Source organism: Micromys minutus (assembly GCF_963924665.1).
Source record: "Micromys minutus genome assembly, chromosome: 16".
Classification (NCBI taxonomy): Eukaryota; Metazoa; Chordata; class Mammalia; order Rodentia; family Muridae; genus Micromys; species Micromys minutus.
In genome coordinates, this window is record NC_137985.1 from 53881267 (window position 1) to 53898702 (window position 17436).

General features: G+C 50.8%; 2 protein-coding genes across 6 annotated transcripts in view; one reads left to right on the forward strand and one right to left on the reverse strand.

Moving 5' to 3' along the window:
• AAGAB (alpha and gamma adaptin binding protein) overlaps window positions 1–2730 on the forward strand; it is a 48113-nt gene extending 45383 nt beyond the window's left edge. Inside the window, exon 11 of the mRNA XM_080930043.1 lies at window positions 2623–2730. The gene's annotated coding sequence lies outside the window, so the exon portion shown is untranslated. The remainder of the gene's footprint in view (window positions 1–2622) is intronic.
• The window catches only part of SMAD3 (SMAD family member 3), a 103447-nt gene continuing 87113 nt past the window's right edge, over window positions 1103–17436 (reverse strand). For 4 of the 5 annotated variants that reach the window (XM_080930039.1, XM_080930041.1, XM_080930042.1 and 1 more), the window contains 5 exons: window positions 17304–17354; window positions 9488–9700; window positions 8509–8646; window positions 6538–6682; window positions 1103–4524 (listed from right to left, as the gene is read on the reverse strand). In XM_080930039.1, coding sequence (XP_080786165.1) covers window positions 4401–4524; window positions 6538–6682; window positions 8509–8646; window positions 9488–9700; window positions 17304–17354 — 671 coding nt within the window. In that variant the 3' untranslated portion in view covers window positions 1103–4400. The remainder of the gene's footprint in view (window positions 4525–6537; window positions 6683–8508; window positions 8647–9487; window positions 9701–17303; window positions 17355–17436) is intronic. The other variant, XR_013975365.1, reaches the window with a different exon arrangement.

Sequence of the window (17436 nt, forward strand, 5' to 3'; positions counted from 1 at the left end):
TGAGAGCAGAGACTGGAGAGACTCAGCAACAAGTGGTGGGGAGCCATGGACAAAGATGACCTCCCAATATAATTCTGCAGAAGGGAATGATAATTTCTGTAATCATGTCTTCTGGTTGTGAACATGGGCAGTTGACGGGCCAGCAGGCCTCTGTCTCTAAGTTGGAACCTCTGGGCTGATACAGGAGTCACTAGCATTTGTGTGGTTAAAAACCTTGAGGGTTGTTGAACTCATTATGAAGGACTATTAAGAGCCCACACTGGTCTGGGAACACCAGACCACAAGGGAGGTGCAGGCTCAGGAAAAAAGGCTGACCCAAGGAGAATTAGGAAGGTTCCTAGGGTAGGGCCTTTCCAGTGGGGGAGTTTGCTCAAGTAGAACTTCAGCAAGGTGAGGGATCAGGGAAAAGAAACATGCTGCTGCTGGGAGCTAGGGCAGGAGCTGCCAAGAGCAGAGGCTGAATGGTGAGAAAGTGGGCTCCATGAGCCACTTCCCACAGATCACATGGGGGTACAGGCCCTTCCAAGTCACTGAAAAACATCGCACCAGGCCTGGAGGGAATCGGGGAGATGGGCTGAGGGTGGAAGTTGGCCTGTGGAGGCCTACTGAAGTGGCTCCTTCCTGAACAGGTGTTGGACTAAGTCCTTGGGACAGGTGGAAGGGGCTCCCTAAGGATGGGGACCTGTCTCCTTTGTGCTTCTCTTGTTGGTATTTTGGTCATCTCCATCTGTGTCTCAGGACAGCAGCTCATATCTCATTTTGACTTTGGAATTCAGAATGGCATCGCAGGAGCTACTAGTCAATTTTCTGTGTCTCTGGCATGGGAGACACAGTGACAGTGGGGCGGGGGATGGTGGGGGAACCTGGAGTGCCTGAGGCAGGGGCAATGAGCAGAGGAGATTCCAGAGCATGTCTATGACTATGACTAGCACCATATCTAGGGACCCAGGGTAAGGAAGTGCCCTTGGTAAGGAAGCAAAGACAGTGACAGTGGGGGCCACACCCAGTGTTGTGGTTTTAGCACCTGCTGAACTCTGAAGCCCCCAGGGCCTTGCTGGGGTTCCCTTTTAAGTCCCTCTACCCAGAAACAGCAGCAAGGGAATCAGACTGTGCTCCTGGCTCAGGAGCTTTACAGTGAAAAGTTTATTAGAAGGGCGCTTATAAGAAGAGGGAACACGGCTCTTTAACAATGGGGTACAATGCTGTAAGATACAAAAAGTTAGAAAAATCTAAAACACTATAAATACATGCTTTTTACAAAGACACTAAAGGCCTAGCTGGCTAAGGAGTGACAGTAACCTCAGTCCCCAAATAAGAGTCCACACCAGCCGACTTGCCCTGGCAGCAGCAAAGGCTTTTGGGATAAAAGATGGCTCCAATTTCCATGGGAAGTTTCCGCTTGCAGAAGGAATGGCCCTTGGTGCAGAGGGTCTGGGTTGGGACTGGGGAAGCCTGTTTGCACACACTACCACATGCCGGCCCAGTCTGTTCTGATGCTTGCGGGTACTGAGCCAAAAAAGCCACCATAGACTCCACCAGTATCTGGGACTGGTTGTGCCCCAGTTCTACCAAGCTGTCCTTGGGAGAGAGGCCTTTGCAACTGTCTTTAAGAAATTAAATAGTTATCCATTGTATGGCTTTAAGGAGTTATTACATAAATATGAGAACGGCAGAATGCTAAACATCACTTTTGTGTCAACACAAGCAACTGCAGGGACTGTTGAGGGTGATAGCCATGCATCCACAGGTTCCCGTCTGCAATGCCACCTTCACGGCTGACCCACATCCTGGCGTGTGGCTCTCTTCACACCGGTACGGTGCTGTGCACTGTGAAGGCTATTAAAGGAGCCAGTAATGGAACACTGACCCCACTCAGAGTGAGAGAGCTCTGACCAGGTTCCTTCTGATGTAAAGGGCTCACACATTCTCACACAGTAAGAATACAGGGCAGAGATAGAGCTTCATCCCTTCTGGCACGTGTGCCTTCCCAGCCTCTCAAGGACTTAAACTCAAAAATGGCAGCTTGGGGCTAAGAACACAGTCATATGCTTGCCTCTGCCCCAGACAACTCAGGCACATGCGTGACTGCACATGCTACTTAAATCCTTTCTGTGGTTTGAATAAAAACATCAGGTTCTGGAATACATCCCAGCTCTGAGAAGCAATTTGGGGAAAATCAAGACCACAGCACCCCATAAGCACTGAGGCTTGATGCAATACATTTAACGAGTAAAAAAAATATACAGCACACTCTCAGGTCAGTGGAGAAGTCTGCCAGCAGCCTTGCCCGCCTTGTGTTCTTCCTAAGAGAGTCCCTGCTCTCCACTCCAGGCCTTCCTCAAAATGCCAGGGCCTTCTACAGGCCGTCTGGAAGGTAGCCAGCTGCCATGACAGGCCAGCACAGGACTGTAATCCACCTGAACAAGCACTAAGGAAGGAGAGGGCTAGAGTTAGCTTCTCTGCGGTACCGAAGACGAAGACCCCTGCCCTGTGCTAGCCATGTGGGTCGGTGTCAGCAGGTGCCCAAGGCTGGAACAGCACGTGCAGGCCACACCAACTGCTGCAGTTTTTTTTTGTTTTGTTTTGTTTTGTTTTTGATTCTCATCTGTTCTTTCAAAGCAGAAATGCTGTTCATACAAGAATGAAAACTACCTTGGGAGGACACCTTGATTACATGGACCCAAAGGACCCATGTTCTCCACAAGGGCATGGCCTTTCCTGGACGCCAAGAGTCAACTGGCCAGATAAGTGAAGGGGCAAACTCCCAGCTCTGTGCCTCCAGAAGCAGCCATCTGCTCTGAGCAGTGAGGAACTCTGTTCTTTCCAGTTGCAGCAGAATGGACTGCCATAGTCACCTGGGCAGCAAGTGACAAACCTCTGCCCATGGCTGATGAGAGGACCATGAATGCTTCCATAGAAGCCACACCAGAGTGCCTCTGTTCCGACTCAGAGCGTGTTGTCAGGTAGGCAGTCCTGAGGACTAACTGTGGTCTGCCCTTTCCAAGAACCTGAGAGGTTCAGAATTGTCTGTGTTCCACATCAACAGCCTGGGGAGAGACTTACGTGGGCATCTGTGACTGAAGGAGGATCCGAATGCCTCACTGGAACATCACATTTATCACATTGGAGGGTGCGCCTTCTAACCCTCTGGAACAAGACAGAACTTCAATGGGAAATCCATGCAGAATCATGGGCTCATCGTCATTTTACAACAGAAACAGCAGCCAAGAGGAGAGCACCAGTTTCAGGTGGCAGTCCTGTGTGCCCTGTTCTAAAACAGCCAGGAAAGGGACTCTTTTCCAGTTGAAATAACTTACGCTCGTTTCTCTGTCATTTTTACTGGGGACCGTGCTCCTCACACAGCATCACCACAGCGGATTTTGGTGGCACTCCTTTCCCAAAGCTAGGAACCTTACATCCCAGGGTGAAGATGACAGTTCTCTGCACCGAGCCTGCAATTTTCCAAGGTGTAAAAACATTTTAAATAGCCCTTTCATTTGCCATGTCAGCCTGGGATGTCTTACCTCCTGGTGAATTGTCTTCTATAACTCTCAGCTTCCAAACCCCAGGGCAAGAAGCAGTGGCCAGGTCCACTCTGGTTTTCCAGCCAACATAGGTACCCAGGATTGTTTTTATCAAACAGAAGACATTCAAAAAGCCTATGCTAGGTGAATTCATTAATGCAACTGTTTCCATAAACCAACACAGCCTACGCATCAGAATATGGTGCCAGTTCCCAGATGCATTCATTCAGTGTGGTGCCACCTCACCCAGGACGCATGCTCCACGACTGCCCTTGCTGTGAACACTTGAACAACATCTGTATCTCTTTGAGGGTGATGTGATAATAGAACTGTACGTTGCATACACACTGAACTTCAGCAGGTCCTTCCAAGGAAGAGGGGCAATGAAGAAACTTTTCTCCCCAACTTTACCCTCCAGCATATTCCCATCGCTGCATTCTGGAAGTTGGGGAAAGTACCTATGTAGGGTATGGAGTTCACCTTCTCTGTGAGGGTGGTGGGGCAGGGCATCCTCCATTAAAAGTTCTCCAAAGATAAACTCAGCACTCGAGCCCTGGAGAAAGGTACTTTCCTTTTGGACTGTGACATCCCAGATCTCTGTCATTAACAAGGAGTTGAGTGGCGACATACCACCTGTTAGTTGAAGCCATCAGATCAGAAGCCATCACTTGGCCTTCAAACTGGGACGTGTATGTAGCAGACACAGCTGTTCATAAAATCCATCACTGGGATCTTCTGTGGTTTCAGAAACAGGTTGATGCCTTAGTTGAGAGAAATCTGTGTTCTTTGACAAGACCAAGTTGGATGGACTTCTCTTCCAAGGTCATTTTCCCCAAGCCCACCCTCCCCAACCTGCTCCCTTTACTCCCAGTGTCTCTAAGATACACTGGAACAGCGGATGCTGGGAGAACCCATCTGGGTGAGGACCTTGTCAAGCCACTGCAAGGGCCCATTCAGGTGTAGCTCAATCCAGCAGGGGGTGCTGGTGACTGTCTGTCTCCTGGAAGAAGAGGGAAGAGGTGAGAGACTTTAAAATGTTCAGAAGGACACAGGTAAGTTACAATTCTGCTTTCTGCTACCCCAAGAAAGAGATCTCTCTCTTTATGCTAGAGAGGTAAATACTACCCCAGAAGTGGTGTAGCTGAACCAGACCAAACTTCCAGGGAGAGCTTTGTGTAAGTTGGGTTCTGCTGGAGGGAGAGGACCTCAAAGAAGGTCAGTTTCCAGGAACTGTGACAAGCCCCATGCATAACCTCCTGTCTGAATAAAGGTCTCCCTGGTTCCTAGCTTGGTCACTGGGTAGGTCCAGATTTGGTCCAGCTCCACAGCTGTCATTCTGTCTGATGGAGGGCGGGCATTTTTACAAAGCACTGACGGAGCCCACATGCTTCAAGTCCCAGTGTGCCGCTATAATCCCATCTACAGCTTATTTTGGAAAATCTTACCAGCAGAGCTAGCCGGGAAACAATTACTGGAAAAACCAAGGCACACCACACATTGCTTTTCCCCCCAAAGCACTTTGTCTAAATTCAGACTGCTTGGTGACGCAGCTTACAGGCAAGCTCCCAGAAGCCTCCACAGAGCAAAGGCTATCTGCTGTGGCGACAGACGGGTGCCACCCGGAGGGGGAGGCCCAGGCTGCAGACCTGCTCACAGCTGCTCTAAAGAGCCAGCCTGAAACCTTACTCTGCTTGGCCCACGATGCAGGAGGGCATGGCTGTTCTGGGAAGGGGCCGCACCCGCCACTAGGCTGCCATGCTATGCTGCCAGGCGGCAGTGACGCAGTAAGCTCGGTAGGACGGGGTGTGCTGGCAGGGTTTCCTCCATGCTGATACGGTACCATAGAGAGGGGCTTCTGCCAATATTTGAAGATGGGGGTCCTGGTGCTGCACCCCTTTCAGGGCCATCCTGAGGCTCACTGGCCCTTAATCATCTTGTGCTTTGCTCAGACAGTTAGGGAGGTTCACACTCAGCCCGGAGCATCTGCTTCTTTTCCTTTGGGGATTTTTGCCTTAAAGAATTAATTTTCTAACCTTTCACTCTGATTCCCCAAATGATCTAAATTGTGGGCTAAAAGGTTGGCCCAGGCACTCGTCCAGCCAGACCTTTGCCGGGTCATCACAGCATGGCTGAGAGTTATTCCGCAGTCTGAGCAATTGGGTTGCGTGCTTGGTGACCCTCCCTGGATTCCAGATGAAAAGGCCCAGGGTGCTTTGCTCACTGGCACTATGGAGCACCCGTGAAAGAGCGACGGCGAGGTTAGATTTTACAGACCTCTGTCCTCTGCGGAGAATCTAACTTTCCATAAGTCATGCTCATCGGGGTTTTATTACAAATGGTGGCTCAGAGCCAATATTGAAATGGGTTTGGCTGGGGCACAGAATGACTGCAAAACAAAACTGATTCCAAACATCTGGAAAAATGAAGAGAAGGAGTGAGGAGCTTGCAAGGCGCTGGCTGCAGCTGACGAGTGGTACCTCCGTGCGGCTCTGCTGTGGGGGCTGGGGAGGAGGCATGGAGAAGAAGGGCATATGGCCCTGCCTCCCAGGCATTCTCATTAAACCTAGCCTAGACGCTCTGAGGTCCTGCATCAAGCAGACTGGGTAGACCCTGCTATGAGGGTGCCATAGTTGTAAGTACTAACTTGCATCCTTTAAAACATTTGCATTAATTAGCCATTCCCTATAAAACACTCAAACCTCCTTCCTTGTCAGGGAGACAGTCATCTCGAGAGTCCATTCCAGGGAAATTGAGGACACAGCAGCAGCCAGGAGAGGCCAAGTCTGAACCTGTCTTTTCCACTTGAATCCATGAATGCTCTCTGCTCCCCATCAGTGTTTAGCCCCCATATCTCTACAAGAACAATGCCAGTGTCCCCACAGCGGACCTAGAAACTGACAGAGCTTGAGGGCTGCCAAGTACTAGACTAAGGCCTATGTTGCTACACATGGCTGCTATACCTTGCCTTGAGCTGGCTCCCTCTACCACCGCTAAAGGCGGGTTAGTCACTGACCTGTACTCTGCTCCCCAGCCTTTGACGAAGCTCATACGGATGGTGCACATGCGAGTCAACTGGTAGACAGCCTCAAAGCCCTGGTTGACAGACTGAGCGAGGAGGGCTGCAAATTCCTGGTTGTTGAAGATCTTCAAGTTGCAGCCTACCAACCACAGATAAGCCAAACTTAAGACCACCCGAATGGTTTGATTCACACACCTCAAGTAGCACACAATGTTTCCACCCAGTGCTATCTGCTCAGAGCTCACCACCATGCAAGGATGAGCCTTCTCTATTCCTACACTCGATCTGCACACCCTTTGCAGGAGGTGCATGTGCAAAGACACCACAGGCTGGCCTGTAGGGGCCACCTCCAGCTGCAGGGATGCCAAGAATGAAGCCTGGAAGTAGATGAGTGCTAAAGAGATAGCACAGAGGCTGAGGCAGAACCCTAGGGTTCAGAGAGGCAGGGGACCCGAGCCTGGTTGCCAGTGGTTTGTGGTAGCCACCTGGAGACAGGTGCTCCTGCATCCGTATAGTAGGTCACATGGCAGTGAGGCGGGCAAGGGACCTGCCAACACAGGGATGCTGAGGAGTTCATAAGCATCTCCAACCTGATAGCCCTGTCTCATGCTGGGGCTGGGAAAGAGAGTTGGGTCACATGGTGGCCTCTGGATACAGCCTTGGTCCAAGGTGACATTTACAACAAAGTGTACCTAAATTCTCCACAGTAAATCTAGAGACAGGCACAAATAACACTGAAAATAAACCTGTTTGAAGTCTTGTTGCTCAAGTGCCAGGATTGCAAGACCCAGAAGAGAAGACTACAAGGCCAGAGTCCCATGTCCAGTAGCCATTGGACTAGCAGAGACCCCATCCGCTGTGCTGTGTGACTTGGCTGTGCTCCTGTGACCCCTATCTCCCTTAGGTGCTAGGGGGAGCTGGGCTTGGTCATCAGGGCCCTAGCAGTCTTTGATCTAACAGGATACTACCAGAGCCAGCTCATCCTTCAGCAGGGGTGGAGATGGAGTGGGCAAGACTGCAGGCTAGGAATACCACCTAGCTTCCACCTTCACCCCTGCTTGCTCCTGGAGGAGGTGGGTAGAACAGAGCATAATCCATAAGCCCCTCCTGGGCTTCAGCCTCAGCAGAGCAAACAGGCTGAACAGCAGGCTTCAGCCAGAGTGCTTCCTCTCAGAACTTCTCTCCCTAGCCTTTTTTAGAGATGTGATTGTGTTTTGTAAACTGAAACCACAGAAGGTGCCCTCTGCCCAAGCAGATTTTCTGCAGTCTTTGGCCGACCCCGCCCACTACTCCACTGACATCTCAGCAGCAGCAGCAAATGGGAAGAGGAGCTACAATACATCCCAGGCAATAGCTGAGCACGGGCCACTTGCTATCTGAGGAGCGTGTTGGCTTTCTGCCTTGTGGGTAGGGGGGCTGCAGCCTGGCAGTTCTGGGGGGTGGGGAGACGGTCCAGGGGACATTCTCAGAAAAACCTCAACTCCCCAGAATAAACCCAAAACTTTCTCAGACTGATGCATGGCCTGATTCCAGGATGCCTTTTAAATGTCCCCCTGTCTTTGCATGGCTCCCACAGCCAACACACCCAGTGACCCACCCTCGTTACACTGTTCTTCCTGGCACATGCCCTCACAAACTTCACCCCACCATCCATAGGTATTTTCCCTATCAGTGGGGGTATCATAATCCTCCTGTGTCCATCTTAAACACTTTAGGCCCATAAAGCTGTGGGCACCCCTGTCCATCTTGGCATAGAACGAGAACACACCATATATTTGGAGAAAGAATGAATTGAAGACATCACCTAGAGGTGAGGGAGGGCGCTCTAGGTTTCAGGTCTGTTAGACGCTGCCTTTTTTGTTCTAGAGGTCAGTGGCAGCACACAGACAGCCACAGTGTCAACAACATACACAATTGTGGGGGGAAGTTGAGAAAGATTTCCCAGGCAACACCTCCAGAGCTTACCTGGGGGTATCTTGCAGACAGTGGCAGGGTGCCAGCCATAGCGCTGGTTGCAGTTGGGAGACTGGACGAAAATAGCACTGTCACTGAGGCACTCTGCGAAGACCTCTCCTCCGATGTAGTAGAGCCGCACACCTCTCCCTGCGGAGGTCAGGAGAGAGTGGGTCAGAGACCAACCCACAGGGCAACTAGGCCAGCGGGGGAGGGATCAGACAAGGAGCCCACAGCCCACCCTGAAGCCAAGTGGGAGCTCTGGGTTCCTAAAGCTGCTGGAATAGCTGGCACATAAAGAGCCTGGGCCCAGTCCCAATAATAGCTTCTGCCATCACCCAGCCTCAGGCCCGAGCTCCTGCCTAGAGTAAAAACCTACCTTAGATGCTACTGCAGCGGTGCCCAGAGGGACAGCTTCTGCCACCCCACGATACCCCACAAGGCACAGAGGTGCCTTGGTGACGTTGCTACTGGGGCCTTGGCACTCCCTGTCCCCTTGCCAAAGGGACCTCCCTGCACACGGTCTCCTAGTGCAGTCTGCATTTTATCACTTTCCCCAATCACCTGAACACCAGATGGACAGAAATTTGTTCTCAATGGTCAGTACATCTGTAGTTACATAAATAGTGATCTCTGCCCAGTGGGAATGCTCCCCTTAGGCTTAGAAAAGGATGAGAGGGTGCTGGAGAGATGGCACAGCAGTTAAGAGCGCTGACTGCTCTTCCAGAGGTCCTGAGTTCAAATCCCAGCAACCACATGGTGGCTCACAACCATCTGTAATGAGATCTGATGCCCTCTTCTGGTGTGTCTGAAGACAGCTACAGTGTACTTATATATAATAAATAAATAAATCTTTACAAAAGAGGACCAGAGTACAAGAAAACAGCCAGTGAGCAGACACCAGGTGATGTATCTACACTGTGTAGACGCTTACTGTGCCATGCTCCCACCTCCTCTCTGGGGTCTCAGGAGATGGGGGGGAGTATATTACCAATGTGCCGCCTTGTAAGCTCCACAGCTGCATTCCGATTGACATTGGACAGCAGGCCCAGGCAGAAGCGCTCTGAGTTGGAGGGATCAGTGAAGCCATCTACTGTCATGGACGGCTGTGAGGCATGGAATGTCTCCCCAACTCGCTGGTTCAGTTCATAGTAGGAGATGGAGCACCAGAAGGCAGGCTCACAGTAGGTGACTGGCTGCAGGTCTGAAGAGACATGGGGTGTGCCAGGTCAGTAGGTATTCAGGGAGGCTCTGGAAGGCTGTCTCCTCTGACCTCCCAATTTCCATTGCACAAACCCTTCAGGGTGTCAGAGTGAGATCCTCCAAATTTGGGGAAGACCCTGACAGATGAGGCACTGAATTCATGCCTTTTGGGCCTCTGGGCAGCATGTCCCATGGTATCTGGCCTTCCTGTGACCAGAGGCAGCCTTCAGAGTAAGGCTGGCCCAAACATGAAAGGAGGCAGGACTGACCAGCACCGTAAGCAGCCCCTTTCAGGGTCCCCTCAGCAGGCAGGGCCCTTGTATCTTCTCTCTCCATCCGGCAGCCTCCCGGAGGATTGCGTGCACCCTGTGCACCTCCAAATGCTTCTCCACACTGTAGCTCCACTACAGGGAGTAGCTTTAGGCCCACTCTGCTGCACTTAAATGGTCCACCTCCTGCTCACTGCACCATCTACCTCAAGACTCTCACCCTGGAGTACTCCCAAATATTTACGCAGCCACCTAGTGATTTTGTGTGTTTTGTACAAGCTGGTATCCATTAAGTGTCTCAACTACCCATCTTGACTGTGAGGTCCTAAAGTCCTCTCTCCTCCCTCGCATGGGGCTCTGATGAGAAGGGAATAGGGACGGCTCAGCATCTGCCTGACAATCCTGTCTGCTGCCTGCCAGGCGACTTGGGGAGCTGCTCCCATGCTCAGTATCCTTTAAGTGGCTAAGCCAAAGAGCAGCAGCTGCTGTGTTGCCCACAGGGAAGAGCCTAGGCGGCCCCCTGGTGACAAAGTGGCCCCATCTTCCTGCATCTCAGGCATGTGGTCCTTGTAAGAGTAAAGTGAGGACAAAGTCCCCATCCTGACACTTTATACAGTACATATTGCCAGCTCCAGGGTCAGCACACCACATATATATATATATATCCCAATATACTGACAATAAAAACTATTCCTAGTACTGCCAGATGTGTTCCAGGGGTTGGAAGCACTCCCCACTGAAAGCCACTGTCCTTTAGGTTAAACCAACCTGACTTCATCGATGTTCTCTGTGTCAGCCTCTAAATTACCCCTGCCCACATGTTGTATCCTCTACATCACTAGAGTTATCGGTGATTTCCTGAGCTAACTGGAGTGACGATGTGGCCATGCAGCAAATGGCAGAAGGTACCAACAGTAACAATGACCTTGACCTTGAACCTCAGAACTCCCCCATCCTGTCTTGAATTTACAGATGCAGAAGAACAAACAAAGCTTCCCTTCTCCCTTCTCACGGTTGAACAAGAGGCCACGAGGACAGGGTGGCAAAGCTACTGTACAGAGAAGGGAGTGATGGGACAGGAGCACTTGCAGCCCTGGCTTTGCTCCATGCTTTCACATTCCAGTGAGATAAGCTAGATTCTAAACAATCAGCCACTAGAATGTGAGCTATGTTGCTTTGGACACTTTGGGGTGTTTTTTTTTCCCCTAAAAAAAAGGGGGCTAGCCAAGGTTTAGAGCGTTCAGGTGACCTGTCAGTGCCACAAGCTGCTACTACCCAGGTACAGGCTCTACCGACCTTGAGGTGTCCTTGCAGACATGATCTACTCTGGTCTGTTTCCTATTCTGTGTCAAAGACTGGTTCTAGAAGAGAGCTAACGCCAGTCATCTCTGTCACTGTTTCTGGCGTGTGTCAATCTGAAGAGACAGTTTGGGCTGATCCAGGTCAGCCCTGCCTTCCTCAGTAATATGGATAACAGTCATCCCCTCACCCCCAAATTTCAAAGTCTTGCCTAGAATTTCCTGGGCCTAGTTCAGTACAAGATGGCAGGCCACCCAGAGTGTCTGTCCCACCTGGATGAATACTGTTCTCAGAAAGGTGAGCTTCCGGGTAGAAAACAGCCTTGGGGGGAGGATATAAACCCATCTCCAAACACCTCTGTGATCCTCCAGGTGCCCTGAGTAGCATAGTAGGGAGACTGGACTCAGACAGACACACCATCAGCACTCAGCAGCTGTATCATTGCACCAAGGCACAATTTGAAGGCTGCCACTTTGGAGGTTACCTGTCCGCTCTTGGCTTAGAAACAGGAAGAATTGGACAGCCCCCTGCATGACTTTTAATTTGATGCACATGGCCGTGTCTTCGAGTTCTCTCCCTCCATCCCCAGTATCAGCCCTAGCTGCTTCCTTCGGCCATTTCAGCCATAGCAGGTACAAAGCAAAAAAGTATAATTACTATTTCTTTGTGCAGTGGTAGCCCTGTCCCCGTGCACATATGCAATTTTTTTTCTTTGAAAGGTCAGGACTCTGGAGAGAAAAGAACTATCCGACTATCCCTGGTATGAGTATATGGTAGCACACACCGACAGCTTGACTCTGACCTTTCTAAAGGATCCGACAGAAAGCAGCCATAGTTGTTATGGCTTGGACCTGCAATGCACCCTATAGGTTCGTACATGTGAATACTTGGTCCCTGGCTGGTGGTACTATTTAAGAAGGTTATGAAACCTTTGTGGCACAGGCCTGAGCTGGCAGATGTTGGTCCCTGGAAGCAGGCCTTGAGGGTTACAGCCTTTCCTGAGTTCTGGTTCCATTCTCTGCTTTCTGATCTATCAAGGCTTGAACAAAGTGTGCCTCGAGATCCAGCCAATATGGGCTTAGCTGCTCCAGCCACTTTGCCATTCCCTAGAATCAGCACACCCCAGGTTTCAGAGTTTCCCAACAAGTGCCAATGTAGTTTACACGGGCCCTGGAGACCTGATGCTCAAAGGCTCCTTTCTCAGCAAGACTGCATTGGCCGACTGGCTTATGCTCCAAGGAGCGTGGGTTTGCTCTGTCAGCCAAGGCTTCTATCACCTGGAATGTTAGAGAAGACCCTGCTTGGCTCCACATAGCCCAGCCCCCACCAGCCTGGTCAGTCCCTGCTAATATCTTCCCAGAACAGAAATGCAGGAGACATGCCTCCAGCACCAGCCATCAGGGCCCCCACCTCCACCAGCATGGTGTCAGGCAGGCTTCTCAACTGGCATGGGGTACTCAATTCTCCACTGGCCCCAGGCCAGCCTAACGCATTGGCTGGCTTCAGTTCCAAGCCCCGTTCCAAGCTGGCACAGACTCTCTGTTTTGTTTAAGGAAAGGAAAACAGAATAAAACCCAGAAGGCGACACTCGGATTAAGGGGTGCCTATTAAAAACATGTGCAAAAGATTCCAGTTGGCAGAGGCAGAGGGGAAGAGAGGGGGCACATCAACTTTCTCCTAAACTGAAGCAAGCGATGGGCAATGGTCTGCTCAGTGAGTGCTGTAAGACTTGAGGTCAACGCAGAGATGGCCTGACTAGTCTGGGTTCTCCCCACCCCTGGAGAGCAGGTCTGTCTGAGTCCAACTCCACATCCCTCCCACCTGACTCTTCCTTAGCTATTCACTTTCAGCGGAATGTCCTTCCCCATCTGTATGAGCCTGACCAGCAAGGTCTAATACAGGTGACAAAAGACATTCCCTCGTGCAAAGAAATCTCATGTCACCTGGGCACTCTCTCTACATGTGCTACAGGAGTTGGCCCTCCTTAACCCCAGCATCTGGGTCCTAACTCTAGCCTCTGGGATTAAGGCAGAAAGTCTAATGCATGCAGAGGAATGAAGCTCCTCTAACCTCAGACCAGTTTACTAAATCAAGAAAACACCTTTGTGTGCGTGCGTGTGTTATGCATGTACCTTGGGACCGCCTCAGGTGTCAGTCCCTGATTTCTACCTTGTTTAGACGTCTCCTGCTCAGGTGGCTTATGAGCTTCCAGGGAGTCTCAAGTCTCTGCCGCCCATCTTGCTGTAGAGGACATATGCCATCACAACCAGCATTCCCTGGCTTCTTGATATCTGTACTCGGGTCTTCACGCCTGCGCGGCTGCAGTCAGTGAGCCACTTTCCTGAGCACCTGCCTGTGTTCTCACAAGCCCACCAAAGGCGACGACTACAGATGGCCTTCATGAAGTACCTGCCTGGCAGCCTGAAGTCAGCCAGTGGCTTCATTCCACAGCCTCTCATTGCGCCTAACACCCAGCCCTGTCCTCTCCCAGCAGAAGGCGGCTCACCCTGCCATAAGCACTCCAGGAAGCTATTACCTCAATAGGCTCCAGCTCTCTGCTGCCCCAGGGCTCTTATGAGGACCTGGGTTTCCTCATCCCAGCCACACCCTACATGTGTCACTGTAGCAGGGAACAACTTACTCACCAGAAGGATCCAACTGTCACCCTTCCCTAACCTGCTGCTTCCTTTCCCTGTTTTCTTCAACCTTCCTGACTTAGACACTTAGGAAGTTCCAGGTGACCCACCCAGCATGATGTGTCTGTTAGAAATATGCCCAGCTCACAGTCCCTGCTCTGAAAAACAGTGGTGCCAGGGCTTCCCCAGGGCCAGCCTCCGCACTGTGCCCTGCTGGGGCTCAGTCATGCCTTTGGGCCTCATCACCCAGGTCACTGCCCCTGCTTTAGATAAGTGGCTTCACTGTGGTAGGAAGCTAATACTTCCCCAGACCTGAGCTGGGGCTAGAGTGGGGAAGAAATTAAAGAAGTAAGTGGATGTTGTACACTTTCTCTTTTTGCATAGTGATTTCCTAACGAGATCTTTAGAAGGCACACCCGCAACCTTCAGATACCCTCACCTTTTTCTCGAAAGCACTGCTGGCTGGTTGTGTATCAGCCTGACGAGCTAGAGTCATCTGAGAGCAGGTGAACCTCGGTTGAGACAATGCCTCTGTAAGGTCGGGTTATAGACAATTCAGGAGGACATTTTCTTAGCAATCAGTGGGCAAGGGTTTAGCCCATTGTGGGTGGTGCCATCCCTGGGCTGGTTCTATAAGAAAGCAGGCTGGGCAAGCCATGAGGAGCAAGCCAGTATACAGTACCCCTCCATGGCTCTGCATCAGCTCCTGCCTCCAGGTTCCTGTCCTGTTTTGAGTTCTTATCCTGACTTCCCTCAATTATAGACCAGCCTGTGTCTCTCTGCCTCTCTCTCTCAGAAATAAGCAGGCTCCTCTCTTGCCGATCTACCTACTTCCATGATGTCAGACAAGCCTTTCAGTGGTTTTTTTATTGGACTTATGGAATGATCAGTGGGTAAGAAAGAGAAGTTCCCAGCAGCCACCTGTTTGTGGGAAGACTATGAAATGGAATTTCTCCCTTTCTTGAAGGTATTCTATGCTACCCACCCTAGGACTTGGTTGGGAAGAGCTTCACATAGGCACCATGTGCCTTCTAACAATGCTTTCCCCTTGGATCAATGGCAAACATGAAGCAATGGTTACAACTTTGTGCCTTGGACCCCAGCTTCCCTGACTTCCCAGGGAGGTTGTAAGGCATTTTCTCCAGGCTCATCACACCTCGTGAAGACAGGCCTGTCCATGGTCTGTTTCATTCCTGTGTACACAGGCCTACAGCCACTTCTTTAAGTGTTCTTACTTCACACCCTTCAGGGTAGCCATCAACTACTTGGGTTTCCTTCTGGTTTTCCTCCAGTAACTTCTCATCAAATGTATACTCAACACAGGGGCCCAGTTACCTCTATGAAGCTGCCATGAAGACCCCACCACAGCCCCTCCAACATGTTAGCAACCTCATGCCGGGACGTGAGGGGTGAGGTGTCGTTCAGGGCTTAGCCTCACCTTGCCTGTGCCAGCCAATGACCACCACACTGCTGACTTCCTTTGAGCACACCTGCTTTTCTGTCTTTAGCGTACCCCCTACCCCCATCTCATTGCTGCGTCTGCCTAGCCCGTTGCATATGGCTTCCTCTCACGTATACACAGCCCCCGCCTCTATGCTTGCTCCCTCTGCACCGCAGGTGAGCACAGACGTGAGCAGGCTATGAAGGTCTAAGTATTGTCCTCAGCATGGTTCTGTATACACCATATGGATTCTGCCCTGACATCTTTACACTATATAGATTGAGGAAGCCAAAATACAAAGCCAGTTTCTCTGTTGGCAGCTGTATGGCTGAGTACAGAGGGTCTCTTAGCCACTTAATTCTCTGACTTGTGACGTGAAAGCTACCATGCTTCTGCCCATGACTAAAGAGAAGCCCTTGGGGTATCCTGAAGAGATCCCAAGAAATACTCACCCTGTGCCCACCCTGCTCTTTGCTCATTCCTCCCAGCCCTTCTCCCCAAGTCTAAGGGTTGAAAGCATTTGAGGGATTCCTTAGCCAGAGAATTCTGGCCCAAGGCCATTGCTACCTTCAGATTGACCCACTGTGATCTGAGGTGAAGCTGTTAAGTATCTGCCACAGTGGTGCTTGCCTGGTCACAGTGGGGTGAAACGGCTCCAAAAATAAATCTAAAGCAACCCCAAAGCGGGAAGCCCAGTGTCAAGCTCACAATTAGCCTTTAATGGCTTCTAGTCTCAGTTTGTTTTCAGTAGCTCAGTACCTCCACTATCAGGGATATGACCTTCAGCCAGGGTCTCAGATTATGCTACAAAGCTTTAAACTATCTCAAAGCCGTGTTTTGTTCCACCCACACATCGGCATATTTCAAAGGCTCTTTACCAGTCTCCCAATATTCTAAATGTTGAGTTTTATCTGATATCTGCCAAGGTCTTGAAACAAATGGGCACCACAGCCTGTCCAATGTACTCCACCCCGAAGGGTTTCACCATGATCAGCTGCTTTTCCTGAACTAAAAAACCAAGTGCCAGCCTTAACTCCACACTCCCAACCCTATGAACCCAAACTTAAGTTGTTTTTCCCCCCAAACTACAAACCAGAAAAATCAAAAGCTACCTTTCTTAAAACAAAAAAAAAAACAGACATCTCATCTGTTTTTTGAACCCTTCTGCCGTTTCTAGCCCCAAGGACTTCTGCAAAGCCTCCTTCTCCCACGCTGGAGGGATACTAACAGGCTGGCGGGGTGACCCTCAGAACGGTGACCTGCAGTCCAACAGCTGAACATTGTTATGGGAACAGTGGGGTCAGCTGATAAAAACACTGCGAGATAACAGTGATAATCAAGAGGTCCAAATGGAGAAACACATTTTCAGAGGAACAGAGGCAGGGAATGGGAAGGAAGACAGGCCACGGTTTCGGTGGTATAGAGCATATGTGTCCACTGCCCTCCCACCAGACAGACAAACAGTAGTGCTAGGCAGTGAGATTGTGGGCACATTGCTTTCTCCCCAAATTCCTTATATGTTGCTGTTTTAATAACAAGTTATTATGAGACGGTATACTCAGCTGAAATACCAGCTCGAGTCTGAAACAAGCTTCTGAGGGCTGAGTCTGGGCAGCTGCCTGTGGCTTTGCCCCGAGCCACACGCGTGTTTGGCTGACCGAGGCCCCTGTCTCCTGGGCCTGAGGTCCGGGAGATTTTCGTTCACTCACGTCTGAGCGCTTCCCAGGGGGAAATATGAACCTCAGCATAGACAGTCTTTCCTACAGGCCACTGATCTCAGGTTTCCCTGTTCTGAGGTGACCCAAGGATCACTGTAACCAGAAACCCCTAGGGTTGAGCTGGGCTGATGGTAAAGGAGGGGGCGGGGCTCACCTTCACCGCCCCTTCCCACTGAGGCAATCACTTGAGTTACAGCCAGGAGTGAGGCAGTCTCCACCTTAAGGATGAATAGTTACTCACCCAAGTTATTGTGTGCTGGAGACATCGGATTCGGGGAGAGGTTTGGAGAGCCTGCAAGGTGAGAAAGAGTTGTAAGACATTGTTGAAGTACTCCACAATCAAGGCAGGGTCGCTCACCATGCCACAAGGAGAC